Genomic DNA, 25669 nt, shown 5'->3' with positions numbered 1-25669 from the left:
GGGTGAACTTGCTCCCTCCAGGCACAAGGGTCTCTCCCCTTCCCAGCAATCCTGTGACATCTGCCCCTCTTTTGAGGGCAGAATTCCCGTGACGGGGTCAGGCCTGGAACACGCGGGCGGGGGGAGGCTTGTGGTACCTATGGTCCTGGGGGTACCTATGGTCCTGGGGGCAACTGGATGGCTGGGGGGTGTGAAGTCCCCAGGGCAGGCAATAGTTACCCAGTACCAGCCTCCAGGCCCCGGGGGCCACCAGGCTTAAAAGCAACAGGCGAGACGAGGGGTCTGTCCCGCGCCCGGCATCCCTGGCCTCTCCTCTGGGACAGGAAGATGGGGGGCGGGGGCGGCAGGAGGTGGGCCTGGAGCAGGGCCTCAGAAGTCTCCCGGCCTTTCCCATCAGGAAGCACATCCTGTCGGTGTCGGGCTGCCGTGGCAGCGCCGCTATTTGTTGCGGTTGGCTACGCCCTCCAGCTCACCAAAAACAGTCTCAAAAACAACCATTTCCTCTCTGCTGAGAGCCGGGGAAGGCGAGCTCCGCGCACACGGGCGTCCCTGCGGCAGCCACTCTGCTTTCCAGGACCGGCCAGCTGCCCTGGAGGCATCTGCACAGGGGTCCAGGCAGCACAGAGGAGCTGTGAACCCGCTCCACGCCGGCCACCCTGCCCGGAGCCTGGCGCTCACAGCGGGCCGGTGCTAAGGAGCGTGGTGCGGGCTCGACTCCCACGGCTGCCAGCCTCCGTCCGGAGTGACTCTGTTTTCCACTGCTGCAGACGAGGAGAGGCACGCGCGGCGCAGGCCGGCCTCCGCTTCCCAGGAAGACGGCGCACTCCTGGCCCTGGGTTCTTGCTGCTGCCCACCCTCTCCTCCCTGGGATGGGCCCCGAGGCGAGCGGCTTCAGCACAGGCCTGGCCCTGCTCCAGGTGCAGGAAGGAGGATAAGGCTGGGCCGAGACGCGGCTCACCTGGACCATCCCATGGGCCTCCGCCCGCGCCAGGCCGAGGATGAGCGGTGATGTCCTCTAGCCGTCCCTAGCAGCGTCGGCTCTCCCTGGACGTGCGGCCGCGGACTGGGACTTGGCTTTCTCCGGATAAGCGGCGGCACCGGCGTCAGCAATGACCGTGCAGAGACTTGTGGCCGCGGCCGTGCTGGTGGCCCTGGTCTCACTCATCCTCAACAACGTGGCGGCCTTCACCTCCAACTGGGTGTACCAGACGCTGGAGGACGGGCGCAGGCGCAGCGTGGGGCTGTGGAGGTCCTGCTGGCTGGTGGACAGGGCCCGGGGAGAGCCGAGCCCTGGGGCCGGGGCCAGGGCCAGCCAGGTGGACGCACGTGACTGTGAGGCGCTGGGCTGGGGCTCCGAGGCGGCCGGCTTCCAGGAGTCCCGAGGCACCGTCAAACGTAAGTCCACTTGTTTTCCTGATGCCTTCAGCGTGGCCGAGGCTCGAGGAGATGCCAGGTGTGGAACTGGTGAGCGGGTGGGGAGGCCTGGCCCCTGCTCTGCCCTGAGCGTGGCCTCTGGGCAGGCAGGAGGGGGCACTGGGTCTCCCAGGGAACCAGGCCCCACGGCCCCCTCTCCCTGGTGAGTGGCGGCCCCACACACTCCTCCTGCTCAGCACAGAATCTGCCTCCAGCTCTTTTACACAGGAATTCATCTCAGGCATTTGGGGGGCCTCTCTGCCGTTACGCATAGTTAAGAGACGGGTACATTAATCAAATCAAGGAAAGGCATTTTTCCTTGGTTGAAAATAATTATTATAGCTGGGTGCAGTGGTTCACGTCTGTAATCCTAGCACTTTGGGAGGCTGAGGCGGGAGGATTGCTTGAGGCCAAGAGTTCAAGACCAACCTAGCCTACATAGTGAGAGACTGTCTCTAAAAATAAAAAAGAAACGGAAATACTGTTTCTTTACTCATGAGCAAAATCAACAAGAAATGAGGAAAGTAAACAAGAAGTTTAAAAATACGCGGGTGAGTTCTGGCTTTGTTCTCACGGTTGTTGGGGTCTTTGAGGCGGAGAGCAGCAAAAGGATCCCTAGGGATGGGCTTCAGATGGGACGCTGGAAAGGAGACAGACGGGGAGGCCAGGACACTCGGAAGGGGACAGGGATGCTGAGCGGTCGCAGAGGAGAGGAAGAGGCTCAGAATGATGCCGCCGCGCCGTGGGGTTTGAGTGGCAGATGTGGGGCTGCATAAATAGGAAGGTGCTTACAGCCCACGGGGTCATCTCAACAGTCACGGCACGGGGACACAAGGTCTCCCAAAGGCTGACTCTGTAAAACTGCCAGCAAGGTTTTGACTCACAGACACCCCAAGTCTCTGCTGCAGAGCCTCACAGACTTGGGGTTGGACGCTCCTTCTGCTCTCAAGACAATGCTGGTCTCTGAGGCAGTGCCTCTGCTCCAGGCTTCCGAGGGTGTCCCGGAGTCCTGGGGTAACACATAGCACGTGTGCCTCAACCACACAGCTCCATCCCCAACCTGCCGCGCTCAGAACCCTCAGCGGGGAACGTCATCCCCATTTCACAGGCAAAGAAACTGAGGCTTTGCAGAAGGCATGTGGCTTGGACAAGGTCCCACGAGGGAATTCAAGCCCTGCTGTCCACTCAAAGGCCCTCGGCTGCACTGCACAGCCTGGACTGGGCACCTCCTCTCGCGTCCTTCACCAGCAGGGACCAACAGCCGTCTTTTAAAAAGATCAAAGCCTATGAATAACTTCAAAGCTTCCACCGGCTCTCAGAACTCGGTGTCTTATGGGAAGCCCGAGGCTTGAGTCTCTGCGTGGCTCAGGCCAGGCGCCCTTCTTCCCCTTCTTCCAGACTCTGCCTGCTCTGCTGAAGAAGGAGCCGCAGCCCCGCTACTGTGCTGAGCCTCTCGCAGGGGCAGTGGCTTAGCAGGCCCCTGGAGGTGGGGCCGGGCGCTCATGTGCTTTGGGACCATCCCTGGCATCCAGCCCACAGAGCACCCCCAGGGGAGGGAGTTCCCGGCCGGCCCTCGGCCGCAACTCTGCACCTCCAGACCTCCTAACTGCTGCCACCAACACCCACATGTGGCCAGGCAGCACAGTCTCAGGGCAGCTGGAAGCCTTGACGCCCCTCCCTGTTGCTACCTCTTGCATTTCTCCAGTCACAGGGCCGCGTGTAGCCTCTGGGACAACCTATGCATCCGTCCCAGGCCCCCGGCTGTCCACTTGCTGAGGCCTTGCTCACCTCAGGCCAGCAGGACACACGAGGCCCCTCACAGAGCCCCCTGGACTGCCTCCTGCTCACCTGCCTGCGTCTGCTGCCCCTCCCTGTGCCCTGGTCAGCCCCTTGGACAGTATTTACAACACCCTCCTGCAACTTGTATGGCATCTGCAGGTGGTTGACCCTCAGCGAACCTGAGCAGCAAAGGTTTGTCCACACAAGGGAAGCGTCACGGAAGCTCCTTGTAAACGAGACTCAGCTCAGGAAAAGGAACAGGCTCAACGGGTAACTTTTCTTTAATTTTTTAAATTTATTTTAAGGCGGAATCTTGCTCTGTCACCCAGGCTGGACTGCAGCCACCACATCCCCCACGGCCCCAAGACGGGGAGGCGCCCAGCGTCTCCCTTGGCCGTGCTGGTGTCTCCCTCCTGCCTCTCGCCTTCTCCTTTACCGACGTCCATCTGCACTGGTGCCCACCTCTCCAAGCCCACATGCTGCTCTCCCACGGGGTGGCCCCTCTGTCCACAGCAACATTCGCTGCCCCCACTCACGTGCACCCACGTCCCCAACCGGGTGAGGGGCTGCTACCTGCCACCACCGCACATCAAGCCAGCCTATGAGCCTTCCTGCAAAATCCTGCCCTGTGACCTAGGCGTGCCTGGAAGTCAGCCCTGGCGGGGGGCAGCAGCTCTAGCCTGGCCACCCCACTCAGTCCGGCCAGCTTCTAGCATCTTCCTTCATGCCTTGGCTAGTGTTCCTTGTAAAATCACCCAGCACGTATGATGGGCTGTGACCATCTGTGCTGTGAGGCTGGGTGCTGGTTTGCTCACAATTCCATCCCGAAAACCAGTCTAGGGTCGGGGTGGGGCAAGCCAAGGAAGGCAACGTCACACTGCGTGCCTCACGCAGGCCAGGGAAGACAACGTCACACCGCGTGCCTCACGCAGGCCAGGGAAGGCAACGTCCACACACCGCGTGCCTCACGCAGGCCAGGGAAGGGAACGTCACACCGCGTGCCTCACGCAGGCCAGGGAAGGGAACGTCACACCGCGTGCCTCACGCAGGCCAGGGAAGGCAACGTCACACCGCGTGCCTCACGCAGGCCAGGGAAGGCAACGTCACACCGCGTGCCTCACGCAGGCCAGGCCATCCTCGGAGTTTCTGGATGTTGCTGAGGCCCGCGTGGATGTCTCCGGACGGCTCTGTGCCCTAAGGCCCTGCCCCACGGAGCACACGGAGTCAAAATCATCCAGCGCTTGTCACTCGCAAACATCACCAGGAGCCTGCCTGAGGGACAGGGGAAGCACCCCGGACATCCTCAACTCTGGTCAGGGCAAAGAGGGCTGGGCCCAGGGCAGAGGGGCCTGGTCTCGACTTCATCCAGGTTCAGGCCCTCCCGTGCCCCTGCCTGGGGTGTCCTGTGGCCTGTGGTGAATGGGACTTTCATTATGGAGCAGGGGTGCTCTTTCCCTGTGAGGAGCTCAGGGGACCAGGGAGCCCTGAGGTCCACCTCACATGCCATGTCCACAGCGGGTCTCAATTTCTCCTCCTCACTTCGTCTCGTTTTGGATATTTACTTCATCTCTCTGTATTTCGTGCATTCTGTCAGGGATCTGAAACAAGGTGGCTTGGGAACAGATGACCGTATGATTCAATCTTGAGGCATGTGAGCGGGAGCCTGGCTCCAGCTAAGGGGGAGCCCCACCCCTCTCTCCGGTGGCTCCACGTGTCTCCGTCACCATGCACGCCCCGCCACACATCAAACGGGCACGTCAGACCCTGCTGAATACAGGTGGAGGACAGAGCTCCCGGGCTTCACCCCCTGCTCAGCCAGGACCCAGCTGAACCATGTTCTCACCGACACCTTTAAAAGTCAGCTGCTACCACGCAGAGCTACGCACACAGGCAGCACCACAGGAACCCGCAAAACACCCGAGCAGTGAATGCCAGCTCCAAACAGCGTTCTTGGGGCAGGCGGGAGAGTGGCTCAGACAGGAAGGCTCGGTCAGGACAGGAAGGCTCCGTCAGGAGTGCCTCCTTCCTGGCAGGGCAGTGGGTCTGTGGGTGCCCTTGGGGACTTGGAGGCTGCACAGTGGCTTGTGGGGCATGGCTGCTGCACAGAGCCCCTGCCATGGTGTGTGGCACAGGGCTGTGTGCCTGGAGCTGCCAGGAAGGAAGGCTGAGAGGCCAGGGCTGAGGCCGAGAGGACAGGTCAGGGGTGCGTCTGCGTATTCCCAGCTCCCAGGAGCCTCGGTCACTCAGCCTCACCACAACTACACGTGCAGCTGTGCTTGGTGCTCAAGCCCACCTCGGTCATGCCATTCCGGGCTATGCTCCTTCCGGGGCAGCCCTGCATCCCTCCTCCCCCTTCATTCCGGTCTTTCCTCCCCTCCAGGGAAGAGCGTGGAGCCCTGGGCAGGGAATCTGAGCTGCTCCTCTCTCGAACATGACCTTCTGCATGATGTTTTAATGCCTCCCTCATTTTGCAATGTTTGGAGAAGCAGAGGCTTCTGGACGGAAGTCATTGCCAAGACAGTTAAGAGCAAAGATGGCACAGCACCGTGCCACAGATCCTGCTGGAAGCCTCCAGAGCTCACACATGTCCCTAACGTGTGGACAGGACGCCCTCAAAATGCAGGCCTCACTCTGGTCCCTGCAGGCTGTATGTGGTCACTGCTTGGGGCTGGCTGTGGAGCCCGTTGGAGCAGTCTGGAAGGTCCTGCCAGTCGGCCGGGGCAGTGTCTGCCGGAACCCTGGCTCCTGCTGTTCCCACCTGCACAGGCCCTGGGGCAGGTGAGAAACCCAGGGCAAAGGCGCCCCACGCCTCAGGCCTCAGCAAGCTCCACGGTGCCAGACGGCCCCATGCCTCAGGCCTCACCAAGCTGCACAGTGGCACGCCGCCCCATGCCTTGGGCCTCACCAAGCCGCACGGTGCCAACACCGCCCCAAGCCTCAGGCCTCACCAAGCCACATGGTGCCACGCTGCCCCACACCTTGGGCCTCACCAAGCCGCAGGGTGCCAGGCTGAGGTCAAGCACATCTCTGCTATACCCTGGCATTTCCAGTGCCCTGGGCTCTGCCCCTTCCTCCAAGCACTCTGGCCCCACGGCCACCTGTGCCCATGCTGAGCCAGGTCCTCACCTGCTGCCAGGCTTTCCCGCTGTCCATATGGGAACCCCTTGGCCACCAGGCTGTCTCTCAGCCCCCACATCTTCTGTTTCTTCTTTTGAGGGAACCTTGCGGGAGTGCTATGGTTTCTAACTCTGCAGTTACTTTGGAGATGAAAGAACATGAGCTCTCAGTTACGTGGCAGTGACGCTCACTGGGGCGTCTGATTTTCTGCGAGAAAAATGAGTGAGGGGCAGCTGCTGCCGCTTCCCACGGCCTTGTCAGTGGTGCCCGCCTGTCCGCGGGCGGGCAGCGTGCTCGGCTCTCCCCCTTGCCGGCGGAAGGCTCATGGTACCATGTACCAGCTGCTCCGACTCCTCAGCAGCCCGGTGGCCCCCATGCCCCAGGGTCTTTCATGCCTCCACTCTCTGTGCAGTGCCCTCACGCCCTGGGCTGGGGGTGCCACCCAGGCCGGAGCGGGCATGCTGGAAAAGCCTGGCACCCAGGAAGGAGAGCTCCCTCTGCCCTGAGTGACAGGAGGGGATGCTGCGGAGGGAAGCAGCTTGAAATACAGTGGGTAGGACGGCGGGGGGACCCTCAGCGGCGAGGAGCAGTGCGCCTCCAGGGATGCTGGGACGCCAAAAGCCTAGACAGAGACGATCCCAGACACCAGCTCAGCCTGGGGCCAGGGTCAGATGTGAGGGCTGGAGCAGCGCCCAGCCCAAGGGCCAGGTGGGAAGCAGACGCCTCGGCTCTGGAGCTTTGAGGTTATTCTGTGATTTCAGATTGTATTTCTTTTTTTTTTTTTTTTTTTTTTTTTTTTTTTTTTTTGAGACAGAGTCTCGCGGTGGCCCAGGCTGGAGTGCAGTGGCGCGATCTCGGCTCACTGCAGGCTCCGCCCCCCGGGGTTTACGCCATTCTCCTGCCTCAGCCTCCCGAGTAGCTGGGACTACAGGCGCCTGCCACCTCGCCCGGCTAATTTTTTGTATTTTTAGTAGAGACGGGGTTTCACTGTGTTAGCCAGGATGGTCTCGATTTCCTGAACTCGTGATCCGCCCACCTCGGCCTCCCAAAGTGCTGGGATTACAGGCGTGAGCCACCGTGCCCGGCCGTCAGATTGCATTTCAATAAATGTTGAGGTTGAACCATTTGGAATTGCTAATACTGGCAATAGTGGTTCCAACGGATACTTCTAACCACGTAAACACGAAGTAAAGCAGCCCGCATCCCCCACCACCCCTGAGCCTTGATGCCAGCGTGCCTGCCCCGTGCACGTGTGAACCTCGACAGCCTCCCCTGCTGGGCTGGCTTCCCACAGGCGCGCTCTGAGGAGGCCGCTTGAGGATCTCCCCATCCCCTCTCAGCCTCTACCCAGGGCACACAGCAGTCACCCGAGAGGCCAGCACCCTCAGGGCTCTTGGGAGATTCTGCTGCTCCCTGGATTCTGGTGTCTGTGATGGATGCGGGCACATGGACCCGCTCCTGAGTGGTGAGGCTGCTTCCCTCTTAAGATTCCTGCATCAGTTACCTGAGGAGTGCCCTGAAATTTCAAGGCAAGCCATTTAAAAAGGTGCAACTGTTTGTAACGACTTAGTTTTGGGAATCGAATTTCCCAAATATTGTCCAATCGAAAACAAGGCATGGCGATGACAGGCTAGGGACTCTGTGGGGCTGTTGCTTCACGTGCAGTCCTTGACTCCGGGCTGAGGGTCCGTCAGGACACACACTGTCTGCTCTGCAGCATGTGGGGGCCTGGGAACACACTGCTTCACCACCACCTCATTTAGGCCTCTGTGTAAGGTTTTATTTGAGGGAGAACATTTCTCTGCTACAGAAACGTGACGAACCCTGGTCCCTGAGGGCAACAAACGCGTCTCCCTCTAAAGTTCGCTCACAGAAGGCTCCATCTTCTCCTGACCACGCGCCCATGTGCCCTGCCCGCCTGGCTCCTGCAACCAGGTGTAGGTGGGGGACAGAGAAGACTGGGCGCAGGCCTACTGTTAGTGGGGAAGCAGGCCCTGACTTAAGCCGCTGAGTGAAGGATTGGTGGCAGGAGGCGCATGGGGTGGGGGTGCGCGGGCCCCAGGGCGTGAGAGGGGCGGGTGGGGGGCACTGGTTCAGACCCATGTCCGACCCCTGCTCAGCCCCTTGCTGGTTATGAGGGGCCCAGATGAGCTGCTTCTCCTCGGGCCCAAGTCCCTCAGCTGCTGGGAGGAGGGAACACCACCATGGGCCGCTTGGGGGTCGGGCGGCCGAGTACGCAGGACAGCAAGCCTGAGGAGCCAGCCCCCCGCGGAGTCTCCGGTCAGGCGGCGCCCTTGTCTTGGATGCTGTGAGTTCAGTGACGGGGGAGCCAGTGTTGCCGGTGGGCTTCCTCTTCCCACCTCCACCCCCATGCCAGCGCCTTCAAGGGTCAAGTCAGGCAGAGAGGAACAGCTGTCTCAGGAAGACAGAAATAGCAGAGTAGGGCCTGTCCCTGCAGGGATACGACCACTGCAGCCAGGCCTAGCGGCTGGGATGAGCCCTTCCAATCAGGAAGACATGGGACCCAGGGCTTGCAGGCAGGTGCGGGGGAGGGCGTGATGCTTCCAGAAGGCTCTGCCCAAAGGAGGCACGGCCTGTGCTGACCGCCCTTTCCAAGGCGAACAGAGACCACTAAAGCGGCGTGGCGGCCGGCGTGGCCTCTGGAGCCCGCCTGCACTCACCACTGCCTCTCTGCTCTTGGCCCACAGTGCAGTTCGACATGATGCGCGCCTGCAACCTGGTGGCCACGGCCGCGCTCGCCGCAGGCCAGCTCACCTTCCTCCTGGGGCTGGTGGGCCTGCCCCTGCTGTCACCCGACGCCCCGTGCTGGGAGGAGGCCATGGCCGCTGCGTTCCAACTGGCGAGTAAGTACCCGGGCAGGCGTGGCCACTGCGCCTTTGCCCCCTGTGGCCTTCTGGTGTCACAGGAGGGTCCTGAGGCCTTGGGTGGCCTGGGGGGAAGCTGCAGGCCGCACCTCTCAACGTGGCCACAGGCCACTGAGAAGCCCCATGGGGCATTCTCCCTCCCCATGGGCTGCTGTAGGCAAGAATGATGAATGACAGGAACACACCCAGGCCAAGGAGCAGGGAGGCCGCGACCACCTGGCGTGTCTGTCACACCCTTTTCCACTTTAAAGGCTGAGGCGCTTTGCTTTCCTGAGTCTGTGGGGTCTGATTGCTGACTGGCCCTTGTGCAGCCCACATGGGGCGGCCTGGGTCCTGCCCCTTCCTCAATGCTGAGGCAGCTGGTGGGGAGCAGCCCCTGGGCAGAGACAGAAGGGCCCATGCCTGGCCCTGCCCTGTGCCCCTTCCCAGCTAAGAGGCCTAGAACAGGTCAGGCCCAGGGAGGCCAAGGCATGTCTCTGTTATAAACGCAGCTTCCTAGGACCTGCCTGGGGTCAGCAGAGGCCCTTTCCGTGAGCGGGACAGGACAGAGTGAGGAGAACACACTAGCACGTTCCACACTGCCTGAGCCGACAGTGAAGTGCCTGCATGAGCACATGCCGTGTGCCTGGCTCGGACACAGATGCAGACAGCAGGACCATCACGAGGACCCTGGCTTCCCCAAGCCGCCATGTGAGTGGGGGAGGAGGCCCGGCCTTGCAGGCGAGGGGCCATCGGTGCTCAGAGCCTCCTCTCAACGCTCTGGACCCAATAACTTGGGGCAGGTCTTGAGAAGACCTGGCGTCACAGAGGGTGACAGTGACGGAGCTGTCGTAAATGACCTATGGAATGGTCCTGCGGTGTTCTAGACAAGTGGTGGAGCCACAGCAGTGTCCAGCCATGACCCCCAGCGACCCGAGGGGGCTCTGCTGGTCTTCTGTGGCTGACTGAGAGGTTTGAGGACTGTGGGCATCTGGGGCAGGCTCAGGTCTGCTGCTTACTGGGACAGGTCAGCCCAGTGCCTGCAGAGACAGGGACACAGAGAAAGCGAGCATGTCAGCCCATGGCTGAGCGTGGCCAGCACGGAGCTGCCCGCACCCTCCTTCTCCTCCTCGGGGCCGGTGTGGCGTTCTGCAGGTTGCCCCACAGTTCCCACAGAGGAAGTGGCAGGAAGTCCAGAGTGAATCATTCTAGGAATAATGATCCTGGGCCCTTATCTTTCTTAAGAAATACAATTTCCAGAAGGAGGCTGACAGACTGTGGGGGCAGGTATTCCTGTGCTGGAAAGTGCTCCGGGCGAGTCAGGCTGGGCTCTCTGAGCGCTATTAATAGCATGGCGTGGCCCTGGGCAAGTCACTTCCCCTGGCGGGCAGGGGCGGGAAGGGAGGGTGCCTCGAGGCTTCAGTGGAAGAGCACAGGGCGTGGAGCCCGGAACTGGAGCTCTGTCTTGGCTCCATCACCATCGACGTGGGGTCGGGCAGATCACTAAACCAATGTGAGCCTCTGCATGCCCAACTTCGAAAAGGGTAATTTCTGCCCCCACCCAACTGATTGTAAGAACGAATGAGACAGGGATGCGTGACCTAGGACTGACTCCGCCTCCTCCCCTCCTGCATGACTGCAGGGAAAACATGAGACTCTCAACAACTACCCAGGCTAGGAAAGCTCCCACGGGGCCCTCTGCTGACCCGAGGGCCATAAAACAGAGAAGTGGTTTTCCTGTCTCACTGAAACGGCCAATCTCTACCGTGTGCGGGGATCGGAAACACCGTGGCTTAAAGAAGGAAATGGAAGATTTTGAAAATGTAATTGGAAATGCTGGGTCAGAATAAAGAGATTTTAGTGGCATAGAGAAAGCAAAAGCAATAGTTTTTGATTCTGAAAATAACTCCTTCTGTAGGATAACCCAATGGATCGCTACATTTCTTTTCTTTTTTTTTTTTTTTTGAGATGGAGTCTTGCTCTGTCACCCATGCTAGAGTGCAGTGGCACAATCTCGGCTCACTGCAACCTCTGCCTCCCGGGTTCAAGCGATTCTCCTGCCTCAGTCTCCTGTGTAGCTGGGACTACAGGCACCCGCCACCACGCCCCATTAATTTTTTTTTTTTTTTGAGACGGAGTCTCGCTCTGTCGCCCAGGCTGGAGTGCAGTGGCGCGATCTTGGCTCACTGCAAGCTCCACCTCCCAGGTTCACGCCATTCTCCTGCCTCAGCCTCCCGAGTAGCTGGGACTACAGGCACCCGCCACCACGCCTGGCTAATTTTTTGTATTTTTAGTAGAGACGGGGTTTCACCGTGTTAGCCAGGATGGTCTCGATCTCCTGACCTCCTGATCCGCCTGCCTTGGCCTCCCAAAGCGCTGGGATTACAGGCGTGAGCCACTGTGCCCGGCCCAGATCACTGTGTTTCTTAATAAATCTCCTTGAAACTCTTGTTTAGAATTATTAGGACTACTGTGGATTTGGCATGTCGAAAATGACAGCTTACTTCCTGCAAAATCTTATTTCAGGACAAGATAGTGTTTCCAAATGTATTTTAAAAATCACACATGGGGGCAAGCACCCCGATGGACTAGACTGAGCTGTCCTGCAGCATTCCTGGGGGACGGGGCTGGAGGCCTTCGGAGGCCTGTCCTGGTCAGGAGGGGTGGTGGCAGGGGCGGGACTGTGCTCCAGCACGACCTCTGACAAGGTTGGACCAGGCTCTGTTCAACAACTGCCAGAACGGCAGGCACCAGGGCGACGGCCAGCAGCACCGAGAGGGCCCCTGGTGTCTCGGCGGCTTCTCTTGCCCCCACAGGCCGCCTCTCCCCCTCAGTGTCCAACCATCACCCCTAACAGGTCTGTTTTGCCCAAAAAGGAAATGCATTTTGGCCCTGTTTAGACTTGTTTCATTGACAAACAGGACAGAGAGCCGCTATGTGCCTTTCTTCTATCATGCTGCTAATTTTAGAGTCGGGTTTTTTTCCTGTGCTCGCGTCTGTTTTAAACAGTCAGGGAGAGACTGAAGGGCGCCAGGATGTCCTGTCACAGGACAAGGAAACGCCTGCTATTACCTGTTATGCAAGTGAACCTCGATCCCAGGGCTCGGCAGAGGTGGGGTGGGCAATGGGGAGAGAAGATGCTCATGAAAGGAGGAAAAGTACATGGAATTATGGGGAGGCTGGAACACCCTGGAAAGCCAGAGTGCAACACACTGAAAGGAGGGCTCCTTGTCAGCTCGAGAGAGAGGCGATGGGGCCTGTGCTTTTGCTCTCACTCCACGAATGTTTCTGGGCTCAGTGCCATGCTCAGCACGACTCCTGGGTCTGCAAAGGGACGACCCTCCTTGCCCCTCAAGGCTCCCTCTTCCCTGCTGTGACACCCAGAGAGAGGAGCTGAGATGTGCGGGGACCCCACTGTCCTGGCTTGGCTGCCGCCACCCTTGGCATTCTATTCAGAGCTTGCATTCTGCTCACTCCACAGACCCCTTGCTTCTCCCCTCTCCTCCTCGTGGCCTCTTCTCTCTGCACTGCACCTCTGTTCTTTCACAGTCTGTGGTCTTGTTGATTTGTGCAGATAGGCACGGGCAGAGAGGGAAAGGAGTATTGAAGGGGGTCAGGGCAAGTGGCCAATGGAAGGTAAAAGGTCATTACAGCCTCTGATGGCTGCAGCCGCGGCATGACCCTGGCACCCGACGCCTGAGTGGCACAAGGCTGAGGGCGACTTCTGCAGGCAGCCTAGGTCGGGAGGCTCCCTGGCGCTCTCTGGTGCCTGAGGATGCTCCGAGCCCTCAGGTGTTTCCCGGCTGGATCGCTGGCTCATTCTGCGGGAGCCCAGAGCAGGTGACCTGGGTTCTGCTCCTGGCTCTGCCCCGGTCAGCCGTGAGTGCCTGCACGAGCCTCCCTTCCCCTGGTGTGATCTGTGCAGTAGAGAGTGACCACTCCAGCCCACAGATGTGCCGTCGTCAGCAGTGCTCGCAGCTGTTATTCCAGCATCCCTCTGAAGCCCTGCTGGGTAACACGCACGCTGAGAAGCTTCAGGCCCGAGGCTCATCCCACGTGCTCCCTGGTGCAGCACCTGTGCCCCCACCTAGGTCTGTCTCCCTCGGGGGGGCAAACTGTCCTCTTGGCAAGAACGCTGCCAGGATCCGTTCATGGAGCAGGGCCCTCCCGCCCACAGCTCTGGCTTTCACACAGGGCCTGGGTCTCAGGGTATGCTGTCCTGAGCCTGGCCTGAAGAGAACACTTTTCGGTGGTTCGATCTAGCAGCCCTTCAGAGCTCTGTACTTGGGTTGAGTCGTATCTTCAAAGGGCAACTCCTCAGCCATCGCTGGAGCCCCAGGGCAGCTGTGCTGTTTTAACTTGGGCCAGCATGAGGAGGTCATGGCCATGCATTGGGGTCAAGCCAGTGAAGTCCCCGCCGTCCCCCAGTCGGTGCTCACATGACACTCTCTGCATCCGTGTGGGGACCTGTGGCATCTTTGCTATAAGTATGCTGGGCTTAGCTGGGTTTCCCCTTGTTTTGGTGCCAGAGAGATGGGCGTGATGCCTAAGGCTTCTCGCCTGCTTCTTCCTTGAAACAATCCCTCTTTTCCGCTCCCCATTACCTTGTAATTTGTATAAATGACTTCCAATCCTTTTTGGCAAATGGTGGCATATAACCCAAAATTCCCTGAACATGACATCAGGGCACCAGAAGGACACTAGAAAGGGCACCATGGATGGCACTGGTCCGTCCCGATGCCCCATGACATGCTGAGAAGCTGACTTGTAGAAGTCAACTGTTCGTGTTTTATTCTGAACTGCCTTCACAACGGCATTTAGGTTTTCCCGGAGATGCTGACTTTATCAGTCCTTAAATGGCCAGCAGGGTTGATACTCGCTCACTGACCTGGAATGTTGCTCGCTGGTGAGAAAGTCTGCTGTTTCCTTAGACTTGGGAATCGTCTCGTGGAAATATACACTTTCTTGTTATTTACAATAACCCGGTTCTTTGCTTGGTCTGGATTATTTATTTATTTGAGACAGGGTCTCCGATGCCCAGCCTGGAGTGCAGTGGTGCAATCTGGGTTCAACATAAGTTCCGCCTCCCAGGTTCAAGTGATTCTCCTGCCTCAGCCTCCCAAGTAGCTGGACTACAGGCATGAGCCACCATGCCCAGCTAATTTTTGTATTTTTGGTAGAGATGGGGTTTCACCATGTTGGCCAGGCTGGTGTCAAACTTCTGACCTCAGGTGATCCACCCACCTTGGCCTCCCACAGTGCTGGGATTACAGGCGTGAGTTACTGTGCCCGGCAAATCATCTATTTATTTCTTAAAGCATAGATGGGGTCTTGCCATGTTGCCCAGGCTGGTCTCACACTCCTGGGCTCAAGTGATCCTCCTGCTTCGGCCTCTCAAAGTGCTAGGATGAAGGTGTGGGCCACTGCAATCAGCCTGGTCTGGACAGCTCACTTGCCTGTCTTTGGTACCCACTCCCCAGGCATCAGTTTATGTCCCCTTCATCTCTTCTTTCCCTTCCAACTTCGGCTGTTGAGAGCTTCGGAGCCTTTCACTCTTCCCTCCCAGGGCCTCTCCCTCTAGAGAGGATTGTTTGGGTCACCGTCATCTTGTTGCTCACAGGTGGGAAATGCCAGCCCCCACAGGGACTTGAGGTGGCCAGGGAGCCGTCTGCTCCACACGGATTCTCTTTAGAGCCAACTGTACCTAGTTTGCTAGCTCTGCAGCTGTACGAAGAGCATCAGGGGTCAGCCCCGGGGTCTTTCCACTCTGCCACCTGTGTGCATGTGTGACAGCCATTCCAAAAGGATGGCCTGTGACAGAAGCTGAAGCCCCAAGAAGCCGCAGGAAGGAAAGGAGAGGGGAAAGGGCTGGCTGGGCTGCGGAGCTGTAATTCACACCGTCCGGGTGGCTCACAGGAAGAGGCTGTTTGCTTTGGCAACACAACTTCATGAAATGGAATTGATTCCATGGGCAGAATTTCGTGTTTGCTAAAACTCTTCCTTTACATTTGTTTCTAGATAAACTGATGAACATCATTGAAAAGTTTTGGGAGAAAAGTCTTCAGGAAACAGGACATGAGGAGAGAGGGAATCTTAATATAAAGACGGTGGGAGAATGGAAAACTCAAAAGGTTTAGGGCCAGCCCCAGCCCTGTCTCCTTCCACCCCTTCCTATCTCCTCCACATAGGGAAGGTGGAAAGGACAGAAGTAAAAGGGTAACTTGATTTCAGAACAGCATCCACAGCACAGTGCGATTATGCAGCTGACTCAGTCACCTTCTTATGAGCGTCTGGAGGCCAAGGTTAGAGCAACACAGTGAGGCATGTGGCTACAGGCGCCTCTGCATTTCCGTGTATTTGTTGGCTTTTTACTGCTGACACGTGGAACACATGGAAGGTTCCCTCATGGCAGGCATCTGTTCATGACGTGAACCTTTCTCCATCAGGGTAGGATCTGGACCACCATCCTCCACAGGAGCCACCCGGCGCTCTCCAGCAGCGGTGCCCCTGCCTGCTCTAGTCCCTGGTGCTAGGACGAGGGCAATGTCCCCTTTTCACAGCATGCCTAGGGCTGCGCAGGTTCATGAGGTTCGGGGCCTGGTGGCGCCTCTGGGTCTCACTGGTGTCCGAGAGCACTGTTCTAACCTTACAAACCCCTCTCTATCTAGATGTGCTCTAAACAGAACCAAAGACAAACAAAAGCCGACACTGGTCTTCACATAGAAGTCATGTAAATGCAAAACTTTAGTTAGCCTTTTTTTCACACAAGGTACAGACCTAGAATTTTCCCTTCTGCTTTTGTGGCGATAAAAATGCCAGGCAAGCTCCAGCCTTGGAGCTGTACCACCAGCGAGTGAAGCGAGGCTCCCAGAACCCCGCTCCCAGAAGGCAGCTCCAGACGCGCCCCAGGTGCTTTTCTTGCTTTCTTTCTTCTTTTTTTTGATACGGAGTTTCGCTCCTGTCGCCCAGGCTGGAGTGCAATGGCGCGCAATCTCAGCTTACCGCAAGCTCCACCCCCCCAGGTTCAAGCAATTCTCCTGCCTCAGCCTCTTTAGTAGCTGGTATTACAGGTGCCCGCCACCACACCCGGCTAATTTTTGTACCTTTAGTACAGACGGGGTTTCACCATGTTGGCCAGCCTGGTCTCAAACTCCTAACCTCAGGTGATCCGCTCACCTCGGCCTCTCAAAGTGCTGGGATTACAGGCGTGAGCCACCGTGCCCGGCCACTTGTTGCTAGATTTTCAAGACACAGCTTTCTAGACTCATGACTCAGGGTTGGCCTGCCCTGCTCCCTCCTGCTTTGTGACAGTCCCTGCCTGTTAGGCTTGCCATTTACACCTGATCTGGCACCTTAATTCCTTTTCCACTCACACTTTCAGGATGCAGGGGCCATGTCCAGGTTGTGTGTGGACATGTGAACTCATACTTCTTTAATCAGTTTATCTACATTCTGAGTCTTTTTTTCTTTTTCTTCTTCTCTTTTTTGTCTCCCAGGCTAAGTGCAATGGTGTGATCACGGCTTACTGCAGACTCGACCTCCTGGGCTCAGCCTCCTGAATAGCTGAGGCTACAGGTGTGCACCACCACGCCCAGCTAATTATTTGTATTTTTTTGTAGAGGCAGGGTCTCATTATGTTGCCCCGGCTGGTCTCAAACTCCCGGGCTCAAGCAATCTGTCCACCTTGGCCTCCCAAAGTGCTGGGATTACAGGCTTGAGCCACTGCCCCAGCCCCTTCGTCTTCTATATTTAGAAACAGTGTTTTTGGAAGCAGACAGATGCTCTGAGGCCTGAGCTTGTGTTTATGGTAAGCAACACGGCCAACCATGCACAGGGAGGTCATGCATGGATTAGAATGCTTGACCCACTCTAACGCTCTAAACGACGCATTTTCAAAAGCTATATGGCACTGATCTTAAGAAAATAAGTAAAACTCCTTTGTTACAAAAAGCACTTAAGAAAATAAATAACAATAAAACAACAGTTCAGGAAGCAGCCTGTGACGCTGGCCAGTGCCAGGCAGGCAGAAGGGCTTTCCAGGTGGGCCTCGAGGGACCCAGCATCTCAGGGCTGGGGTTGGTCCACACTGCTAGAGCACCCGGCAGGCTGCCTCAGGGCAGGAGGCCAGGCTCAGTTCTGCCTACCCGCTCTGTGCTTTGCTCCATGATTTAGTCTTTCCACTTTTAATTTAGAGTCTGGAGAACCTTCCCCGCAAGCTTGACCCTCCAGGTAGGGCAAGGCCCTGCCAAATGCCACCCTCTGGGGACACAGAGATTAATAACTTCTCCATCTCTCTAAGAGGAATGCCAGTTCCCCAAGGAAAGTCAAGAGCGCCCTAGCCGTCTCTGTGGCTGACGCTAACCCTAGCGTGGTCCCCGGTCCTAGCCGTCTCTGTGGCTGACGCTAACCCTAGCGTGGTCCCCGGTCCTAGCCGTCTCTGTGGCTGACGCTAACCCTAGCGTGGTCCCGGTCCTAGCCGTCTCTGTGGCTGACGCTAACCCTAGCGTGGTCCCTGGTCCTAGCCGTCTCTGTGGCTGACGCTAACCCTAGCGTGGTCCCCGGTGTGCCAGTGGAGGCTGAACAGGCCTGCTGAGTACAGGGCCACATAGCTGATGCCAGTGGGTCCTTGGGAATTGTGATGCCCCTCCGTGAGCATTCGAAGGCACCAGGGTAGCGGCATCTACGTGATCTGGCCAAAGGGTCCTGTCCCTTTGAGGGGTGCTGGTCACTAAAATGCCAAGGCTGCTGTCCCTCCTCGCCTTTCCCGCAGGTCCACACTGCATTCTGTTCTGTTTCACGTCTACTTTGATCTCCTTAAATGAGTCACTCAACAAGTAATTGCGGAGAGAATTCTGGGAAGCTGTGGTTAATGGTGGGGCAAGTTCTGGCCCCGGGGAGCCTGCCCTACAGCGGGGGAGAGTGGCCAGAGCCACCCATGGGTAAAGACACGATGACCACGGCTGGCGGGGGGGGGGGGTAGGTGCAACTCTAAGCCGAGGCCGGAAGGATCAGAAGCAGGAGGGGCCCCTCCTCCCCAGGGCCAGTCAAGCTGGGGACAGTGGCTCGAGGAGAAGTCCAGAGTAGGTGGACCCGGTGACTCAGAGGGGTGGAAAGGGCCATTGGGGCCACAGGGTGGCAGAGGGGCAGCCGCAGGTAGCAGGGGAGATCCTAGGGCAATGGGAACCACAAGGGTGCTGAGTGTTGGGGAGACAGGATGTGAGTTTCATACAGATCAGGGGGCAGCGGTGGAGGGAGGGCCGCCTGCATCAGTAACCCCAGCAAGGTCACCCCGCACAGCTGCAGACACCTTGAAACGTCCAGCACATTCCTCACTGTCGAACCCAACTTCAGGATGTGCTTGTTCACGGAAGAGCCTAAGATCAGCGGCCCTTCGGTCTTCTACTGGGTTTTGTTGGGAGCTGCCTATACAGAGGAGGCCACACAACACACACGTGGTCTGGCAGACCCGGCAAGATCAACTCTGCAGGGCCTCCTCCCCAGGCTGGTTGCCCCATGTTTCCTTAGAGTTTTCTTCCCGAGGTTTTCCTAGAAAGCCGATATGAAGCCGAGCCGTGCACTCAGAAGCCTCCCGGGTGTGTCCCTGGTGATGTCCCCGGGCCTCTCCCTGGTGACGTGTGGCCCATGCTGTCCCCCTGCAAGCCCCTCCTCCCCACTGGACCACTGTCCACTGCTGGGCCATCCAGCGCACATCTGTCCCTGGGGTGCGCGCTCTGAGGGCAGCTGACCCGGGGCCTCGGCTGTGCTGAGCTTTGTCTACTCGCCCTCCTGGGAGTGGGGCTGCGGGTCCCAGGGCAGCAGTGGCTTCCAGAGCAGTCAGCACCAGCACAGTCCCCGGTGAGGGCAGCCCCTCCACTCGCGGCTGCACCAGTCAGTGCTTCTCCCTTTCTCATTTTTCTCAGTCCAGGAAATGAGTGCATTTTGTCCATTCCAAAAGCCTTAGGGTCGGCCCTCCGGACTCAGTTCTCATCCCTCAGACTTCTTCAATGACAGTACCTCCAGGTCCCCTATGTATGGAAACTGACCCCCACGGCAACCACGGACCGTGAGAGAGGTTGACCCTGGAAGCCATGGGGGTCCCAATCCCTTTCCACTGTTCCATTCGGATGAATGATGTGTGGAACTGGAGGCCACATGGATTTTAAACATGTTTCTGTAACACCCGCAAGTAGAAAGGAAGCCTGGTGAGGGGGAGAAACAGGCTGTGGCCATGGCGGGCTGGAGCCTGATGAAGGCCAGCTGCTGCCAGTATAACCTCCTCCCGCCCTCGAGGGTCTCGGCGCTTGCATCGCCCCCCTGCTGGGCTGGGACTCTCCCCAAGGCTCCCACTGCCCCTGCCAAGAGCGCCCACCCCTCCCGCTCGCCTCTGTCCCAGGTGTCCTGAGCTCTCTGCTGTACCTGCCCTGCCTCCAGGGCCACCTCCTCTGAGCCCTGACACCAGCACAACCCACCCACCACCGGCAGAAAGTGCCAGACACCGTGAACACGAGAGGACACTGTTCAAAGTGCTCTCATTTTCATCACACACAACACAGGCTCATTCCTTCACCGCAGTAACACAAGCATCGATACCACACAATCGTGAGCAGAGGGCACGTTCCGCACTGGTAGAAATGCCAGAAGTTTCCTTTGTTAGTATTCATTACAAAGAGAATGCTTTTTTTTTGAAAGGGAGTCTCGCTCTGTCGCCAAGGCTGGAGAGCAGTGGCGCGATCTCGGCTCACTGCAACCTCTGCCTGGGTTCAAGCAATTCTCTGCTTCAGTCTCCGAGTAGCTGGGATTACAAGTGCCTGCCACCACACCTCGCTAATTTTTTTTTGTATTTTTAGTAGAGATGGGGTTTCACCATCTTGGCCAGGCCGGTCTTGAACTCATGACCTCGTGATCCACCCGCCTCAGCATCCCAAAGTGCTGTGATTACAGGCGTGAGCCACTGTGCCTTGTCTAGAATGTTATTTTTAATAAAACAGAAGTATCCAGGACCTACCCATGTATAAAAAGCTCCATGAGGTAGTATAAAGAATGAACACAGCAACCAGTCACTGTCATTGTTCAGGACAAAATGGAGATAGATAAATGCTTAATTAATACTTTCTGGAGGGTACAGTGATGATGAGAAGATAATGCTTGGGTTTTTAGGAAAAACAAGGCTGGTTACCCATCTCTTGCTCTCTGTCTCTCCTTCCCTGTGTCTCTGTCTCTGTCTCTGTCTCTGTCTCCGTCTGTCTCTGTGTCTGTCTCTCTGTCTCTCTGTATCTCTCTTGGTCTCTGTCTCTCTGTCTGTCTCTTTGTGTCTCTGTCTCTGTCTCTCTGTGTCTCTGTCCCTGTGTCTCATTCTCTCCCATCCTCTCTCGATGCTGGGGCCACACAGGGCAGGGCATGATTTGGTTTCCTGGGGAATGCAGGGGAGGCGGTTGGGAGTGGAGAGACCGGCGTGAATAGACGCACAGGTGTCAACATGCAGGCCAGGCGGAGGGACAGCAGTGGGGCTCGGCGTGGCGGAGCCTGGGGAGGGATATGGACAAGTCCCCCATGGACAAGAGGGGCTGGAGAGTTTAATCGGGACCAGTATGAGTTACAGAGAGTCTCTGGCACTTTGCGTACAAGAAACAGACTCACTCAGGTTACTGTAACAGAGAGGGAGGGGTGCTGGGTGGGCAGAAGCGGGGCTGGGGCTGAAAGCTGGCTGGAGGCCCCATGGCCTCCAGGACAATCTGTGGCGACGTCCCCGTGGCTGTAGGGGATGAGGAGGGGCAGGGCCATGTGGACAGCCTCTCCTCCATCCTGGAGCCTATGTTCCCAGCTGGATTAGGACGCCCAGCTCCATCGGTGCAGCCACAGTGTCCTGTTAACCTAGTTGGTAGATTCTAGGCATGAAACCCTGATTTTCCTGTTGTAAGAACTAAAAAAGTCTTTGGAGCTCCTTAAAGATAAAACTGTAAGTGAAACTGTAGTATCAGCGACTAACTAGACGGGAACAAGCTGCGCCAACCAAGGGTTACTCATGACCCACCTCTCCTTCTCTGGTTTCAGGCTCTGGAAAGAGAGGGGAAAGCATGGAAGGAAAATCCGCCAGGCAGGAGGGATGGTCTAGAACAAGAAGCACTGACTTGGAAGTGAGGGAAGACACCAGACATAGCCAAGGAGCCCTAGACAAGGCCCCAGCCCCACTTCCGCCCTGCCTGAGCCGCAGACTCCAGGCCATCTGGAGTTCCCAAAGCAAAGGCCAAGAGCAAGCAAACTGTCAGAAGCATAGCTCTGGGCGTGATGAGCACCAAACTGACCTGTTTCCAGATAAGACTTAGAAAATATCTGTTTACTTTCACTTTGAACGAATTAAGCATTTACAAGTCAGAGATGGATTTAACACAAAATTACCGCTGGGTCTGGGGGGCTAGGAAAGGCCCCCCCAGGTTGGTGCTGCAAGCATCAGTGCTGACCTGAAGAAAAGGCCTGCCACCTGGCCAGGTCACAGCAGCAGCACGCCAGGACAGAATTAAGCAGACACATACCACCCCTCCACGGCCGCCAGAGCCTAACGTCCTAAGAGCCACAGAAGGACTAATACAAGGTGGCTCAACACCAGGGCGGCCGCCCCGTAAAGCAGGAACTCGCTCTAGGACAGAGGGCCGGGGAAGGAGTGGAACCCGCCTTCCTCTCAGATAAGGCCTCTCAACCCTTCTTTCTCATCTGCAGGTTTTGTCCTGGTCATCGGGCTGGTGACTTTCTACAGAATTGGCCCATACACCAACCTGTCCTGGTCCTGCTACCTGAACATTGGCGCCTGCCTTCTGGCCACACTGGCGGCAGCCATGCTCATCTGGAACATTCTCCACAAGAGGGAGGACTGCATGGCCCCCCGGGTGATTGTCATCAGCCGCTCCCTGACGGCGCGCTTTCGCCGTGGGCTGGATAATGACTACGTGGAGTCACCATGCTGAGTCACCCTTCTCAGCACTCCATCGACGCGCACCTGCTATCATGGAACAGCCCACGAACCAAGGGAATCCACCACCAAGTCACTTCCCCTGCTTGTGCAGAGGCACAGGATGAGTCTGGGTGACCTCTGTGCCATGTGTGCGAGACGCGTGTGCGTTTACTGTTGTCGGTCATATGTCTGTATGTGCCGTGGGCCAACCTCGTTCTGCCTCCAGCTTTCCTGGTTAGCGCAACGCGGTTCCACGGCCACGCGCGCTTCAGGGTGGAGGCTGGAAGCTGAGACACAGGTTAGGTGGCGCGAGGCTGCCCTGCGCTCCGCTTTGCTTTGGGATTAATTTATTCTGCATCTGCTGAGAGGGGCACCCCAGTCATATCTTACACTTTGGTAAAGCAGAAAACCAGGAAAATTTTCTTAAAATATCCACAATATTCCTTGAGTGAGTCAGAATCTATAGCCGATTAGTGATGGTTTCAGACAGAATCGTGTTCGTGTCTGTTTTGCTCGATTCCTTTCCTAAGTTAAATAAATGCAAGCCTCTGAACTCTGTCTATAACTTGTGTTCTCTCCATCTATACTGCGACATGGCTGAAAAACATTTGATCCACTTTTCTGTGATTTTTTGGGGGCTCACGCTAAGGGTCAAAACGACCTTTTCAGAGACCCCGTAGGCATACACACCCTTATCCACACTTCTGTTCAACCAAGTCTCAGAAGCCCAAGTCCTTACAGACTCTTTGATCAACAACTAGTAGAATAAAAGGGATGAAGTCTATTTGCTTAAAAACCTTCAGCCAGGCCAGGCGCGATGGCTCACATCTGTAATCCCAGCACTTTGGGAGGCCGAGGCGGACGGATCATGAGGTCAGGAGTTCGAGACCAGCCTGGCCAACATAGTGAAACCCTGTCTCTACTAAAAATATGAAAAAAAATTAGCCAGGCGTGGTGGCAGGTGCCTGTAGTCCCAGCTACTCGGGAGGCTGAGGCAGGAAAATCGCTTGAACCCGGGAGGCGGAGGTTACAGTGAGCCGAGATTGCGCCACTGCACTCCAGCCTGGGTGACAGAGCAAGACTCCATCTCAAAACAAAAAACAAAAACAAAAAACCTTCAGCCTATCTTTAGCAAAATGCTTGGTGGGCTACAAAATGCCTGCATGATGCTGCACTGGGTCCAAACAACCCCGTGTCCTAAATCTGTTAAGAGAGGAACAAGCCGTAAGTCCTCGAGTTGGGCAGAAAACATCTGACATCTGCATCTGAGGGGTCAAAACCGGCCCACACACCCCCACCCCGGCAGAACCCAGAACCCAAGGCTGCCTGGTCACACTACAACCAGGGCTGCAACCACAGTCCTGGTAGGCCTGGCCTGGCGCCTCCTCTGCCTGGGTGAGGCACTGCCTGGCCCCATGCCCTGCTGGCATCGGCCGGAAGGAGAAACTGCTGTGATGTGTACAGTCGGGGCCGGGCCGTCAGGCCACCCGCTGCTAATATAAATGTTTAGTTTGGCTGCTTCTGGCCTTCTAGCGAGTTGAGGGGATCAGTTTGGATTTTGAGGCCCGTATTGCTCCAGGAATTGGTCTTCAACTGCTAAAGACTGGAAAGCATTTACGGACTGACTGTCTATGACACACTCAGCACACAGCATAGAAATACCAGATTCACGTCCACGGTACACACTAGCACAGACAGTTGGCTTTTATCTTCCCCTGCTCAACTTTTTTCTGACAAGGAATTTTTTATTTCCAATCATAGGCTGAAAATAATTGGTTTTTTGTTTTGTTTTGTTTTCTTTTGGACAGAGTATCACTCTGTCACCCAGGCTGGAGTGCAGTGGCGTGATCTTGGCTCATGGCAACCTCCACCTCCCGGGTTCAAGCAGTTCTCCCACCTCAGCCTTCTGAGTAGCTGGGACTTCAGGAACGCACCACAACTGCCTGGCTAGTTTTTGCATTTTTAGTAGAGATGGGGTTTCTCCATGTTGGTCAGGCTGGTCTCGAACTCCCGACCTCAGGTGATCCACCCACCTCAGCCTCCCAAAGTGCTGGGATTAAAGGCGTGAGCCACCCCGCCCAGCCACATTGAAGGTTTAAACTGGCCACAGGGTCAATTATGGTCTGCAACTACCTTTATATTAAGTCAAAGTAATCTTGGAGGGCCAGGCGGTGCTGCTCAGCCTGTCTGGTGCATGTGCAAACCGGAAAGAGCTCATCTGCACAGCTAGTGTGGAAGGCCCGGCATGGGGAATGAAGGATTGGCCATGCTGCTTCAGAAGGACGACAGTGGGCCAGGGTCCTGCACCCTCTCGGACACCTGTGTGACAGGCATCATCACTGCACGTTGAGGGAGGGCTCGCTCCAGGCAACCTAAGGCCATACCCTCCTTTCACCTCTTTAGTTTCATTCTTCGATTTTCTACCCTTTGGACATTAAAATCTATGAAATGCTCTTGTGAAGATGAAAGAATTTCTAGATTCTCTCAGGAATGGAGAAGAAGGTGCTTGCAGACAGCCCTCGATTGACAACCTCTTTTACAGCAATTTTAATTGTGTTTCCACCTGGCTGTTTTTAGTGTTTACTTGTCGAAACTTCTGTTTGGGAGCAATTATTCCCAGAGGGATGGGTATTACAGATGTTTAGGAACGGCAGAACTTTCCACTAGGAAGCAACTAAACAGCCCGAGAGGCTCCCGGCGCCACAGAGGCTGAGAGCTTCCCACGTGGCACCTGCAAGCTGGGCAGCATTTCATCGAGTGGGAAGCCCATGAAACACACCATGGCGCAGTCATGAGGAGCTAACTATTTCAACAGGCGAACCAAGAAGGAAGACACGGAGGAAGGAAAGAGCCGTGAGCGCGCGCTATCTCCCGACATGCCAGTGGTCGGGATCCTCACCTTTTGATGAGCTTGATGGATTTGAAGGCTTCGTCCAAGTCTCCGATGGTGACGAAGAAGCTGAAGTGGAGAATGGCGTCCCGGGTGGCCTTGTCGCAGTCCTCCAGCCCCACGAAGTCTCGCAGGGGTCTCCTGGACACCATCTGAGGGATGTGGTGGCACCCAGGCTCTACCTCGTCTTCTCTGTCTGCTTCTTCGGGCTAAATGACAAAGGACCCACGTGTTTGTTAATTCATACGTAGAGCTGAAGCCCTCACCCAGATCTCGTCCTCTAGATTTAGCTCCATTGTCAGGGAGAAATCCCTCTGCAGACAGACACAGATATTTAGCAACAGGCCCAGTCCCTGCCAGATGCACTGAAAACCTTTAGGGTCACTGGCAATGGTCAGAGCTTTTGGCTCTGGCTTCAGATAATAGGTAAGCAAAGGCTGCCCGTGCATGAATTTGTTTTTTAAACTCTCTTAAAATTAAGTAACAGGATCATGATTTCAGGTAGAATTTTCCAAAACAATAACCTGGACTGGCTGTGTACCCTTACAGGTGTTTTTCAGGAGAGCCCTCAGCCTGGGCAGTGAGGCCCCGCATGGCACAGGGAGGGACGCGGCTGTGGGCCCAGCGTGGGAGCACACTGCTATGGCTTGCTGGAGCCCC

At 56.8% G+C, this 25669-nt stretch overlaps 2 protein-coding genes across 3 annotated transcripts in view; one reads left to right on the top strand and one right to left on the bottom strand.

The window, feature by feature from the left end:
* IFT140 (intraflagellar transport 140) overlaps positions 1-25669 on the bottom strand; it is a 99239-nt gene that overhangs the window by 24037 nt on the left and 49533 nt on the right. For both annotated transcript variants that reach the window (XM_030797797.1, XM_030797798.1), the window contains one exon: positions 25019-25218. In XM_030797797.1, the coding sequence (XP_030653657.1) occupies positions 25019-25218 (200 nt within the window). The remainder of the gene's footprint in view (positions 1-25018; positions 25219-25669) is intronic.
* TMEM204 (transmembrane protein 204) lies at positions 394-22684 on the top strand. The gene is made up of 3 exons (XM_003269135.4): positions 394-1395; positions 9018-9173; positions 21888-22684. Exons 1-3 carry the CDS (start codon positions 1110-1112, stop codon positions 22130-22132), a joined length of 687 nt encoding a protein of 228 aa, XP_003269183.1. The 5' UTR covers positions 394-1109; the 3' UTR covers positions 22133-22684.

The sequence above is a fragment of the Nomascus leucogenys genome, chromosome 18 (assembly GCF_006542625.1).
Source record: "Nomascus leucogenys isolate Asia chromosome 18, Asia_NLE_v1, whole genome shotgun sequence".
Classification (NCBI taxonomy): domain Eukaryota; kingdom Metazoa; phylum Chordata; class Mammalia; order Primates; family Hylobatidae; genus Nomascus; species Nomascus leucogenys.
Note: the sequence above shows the minus strand (reverse complement) of the source record. Positions and strands in the feature narration are given on the sequence as shown.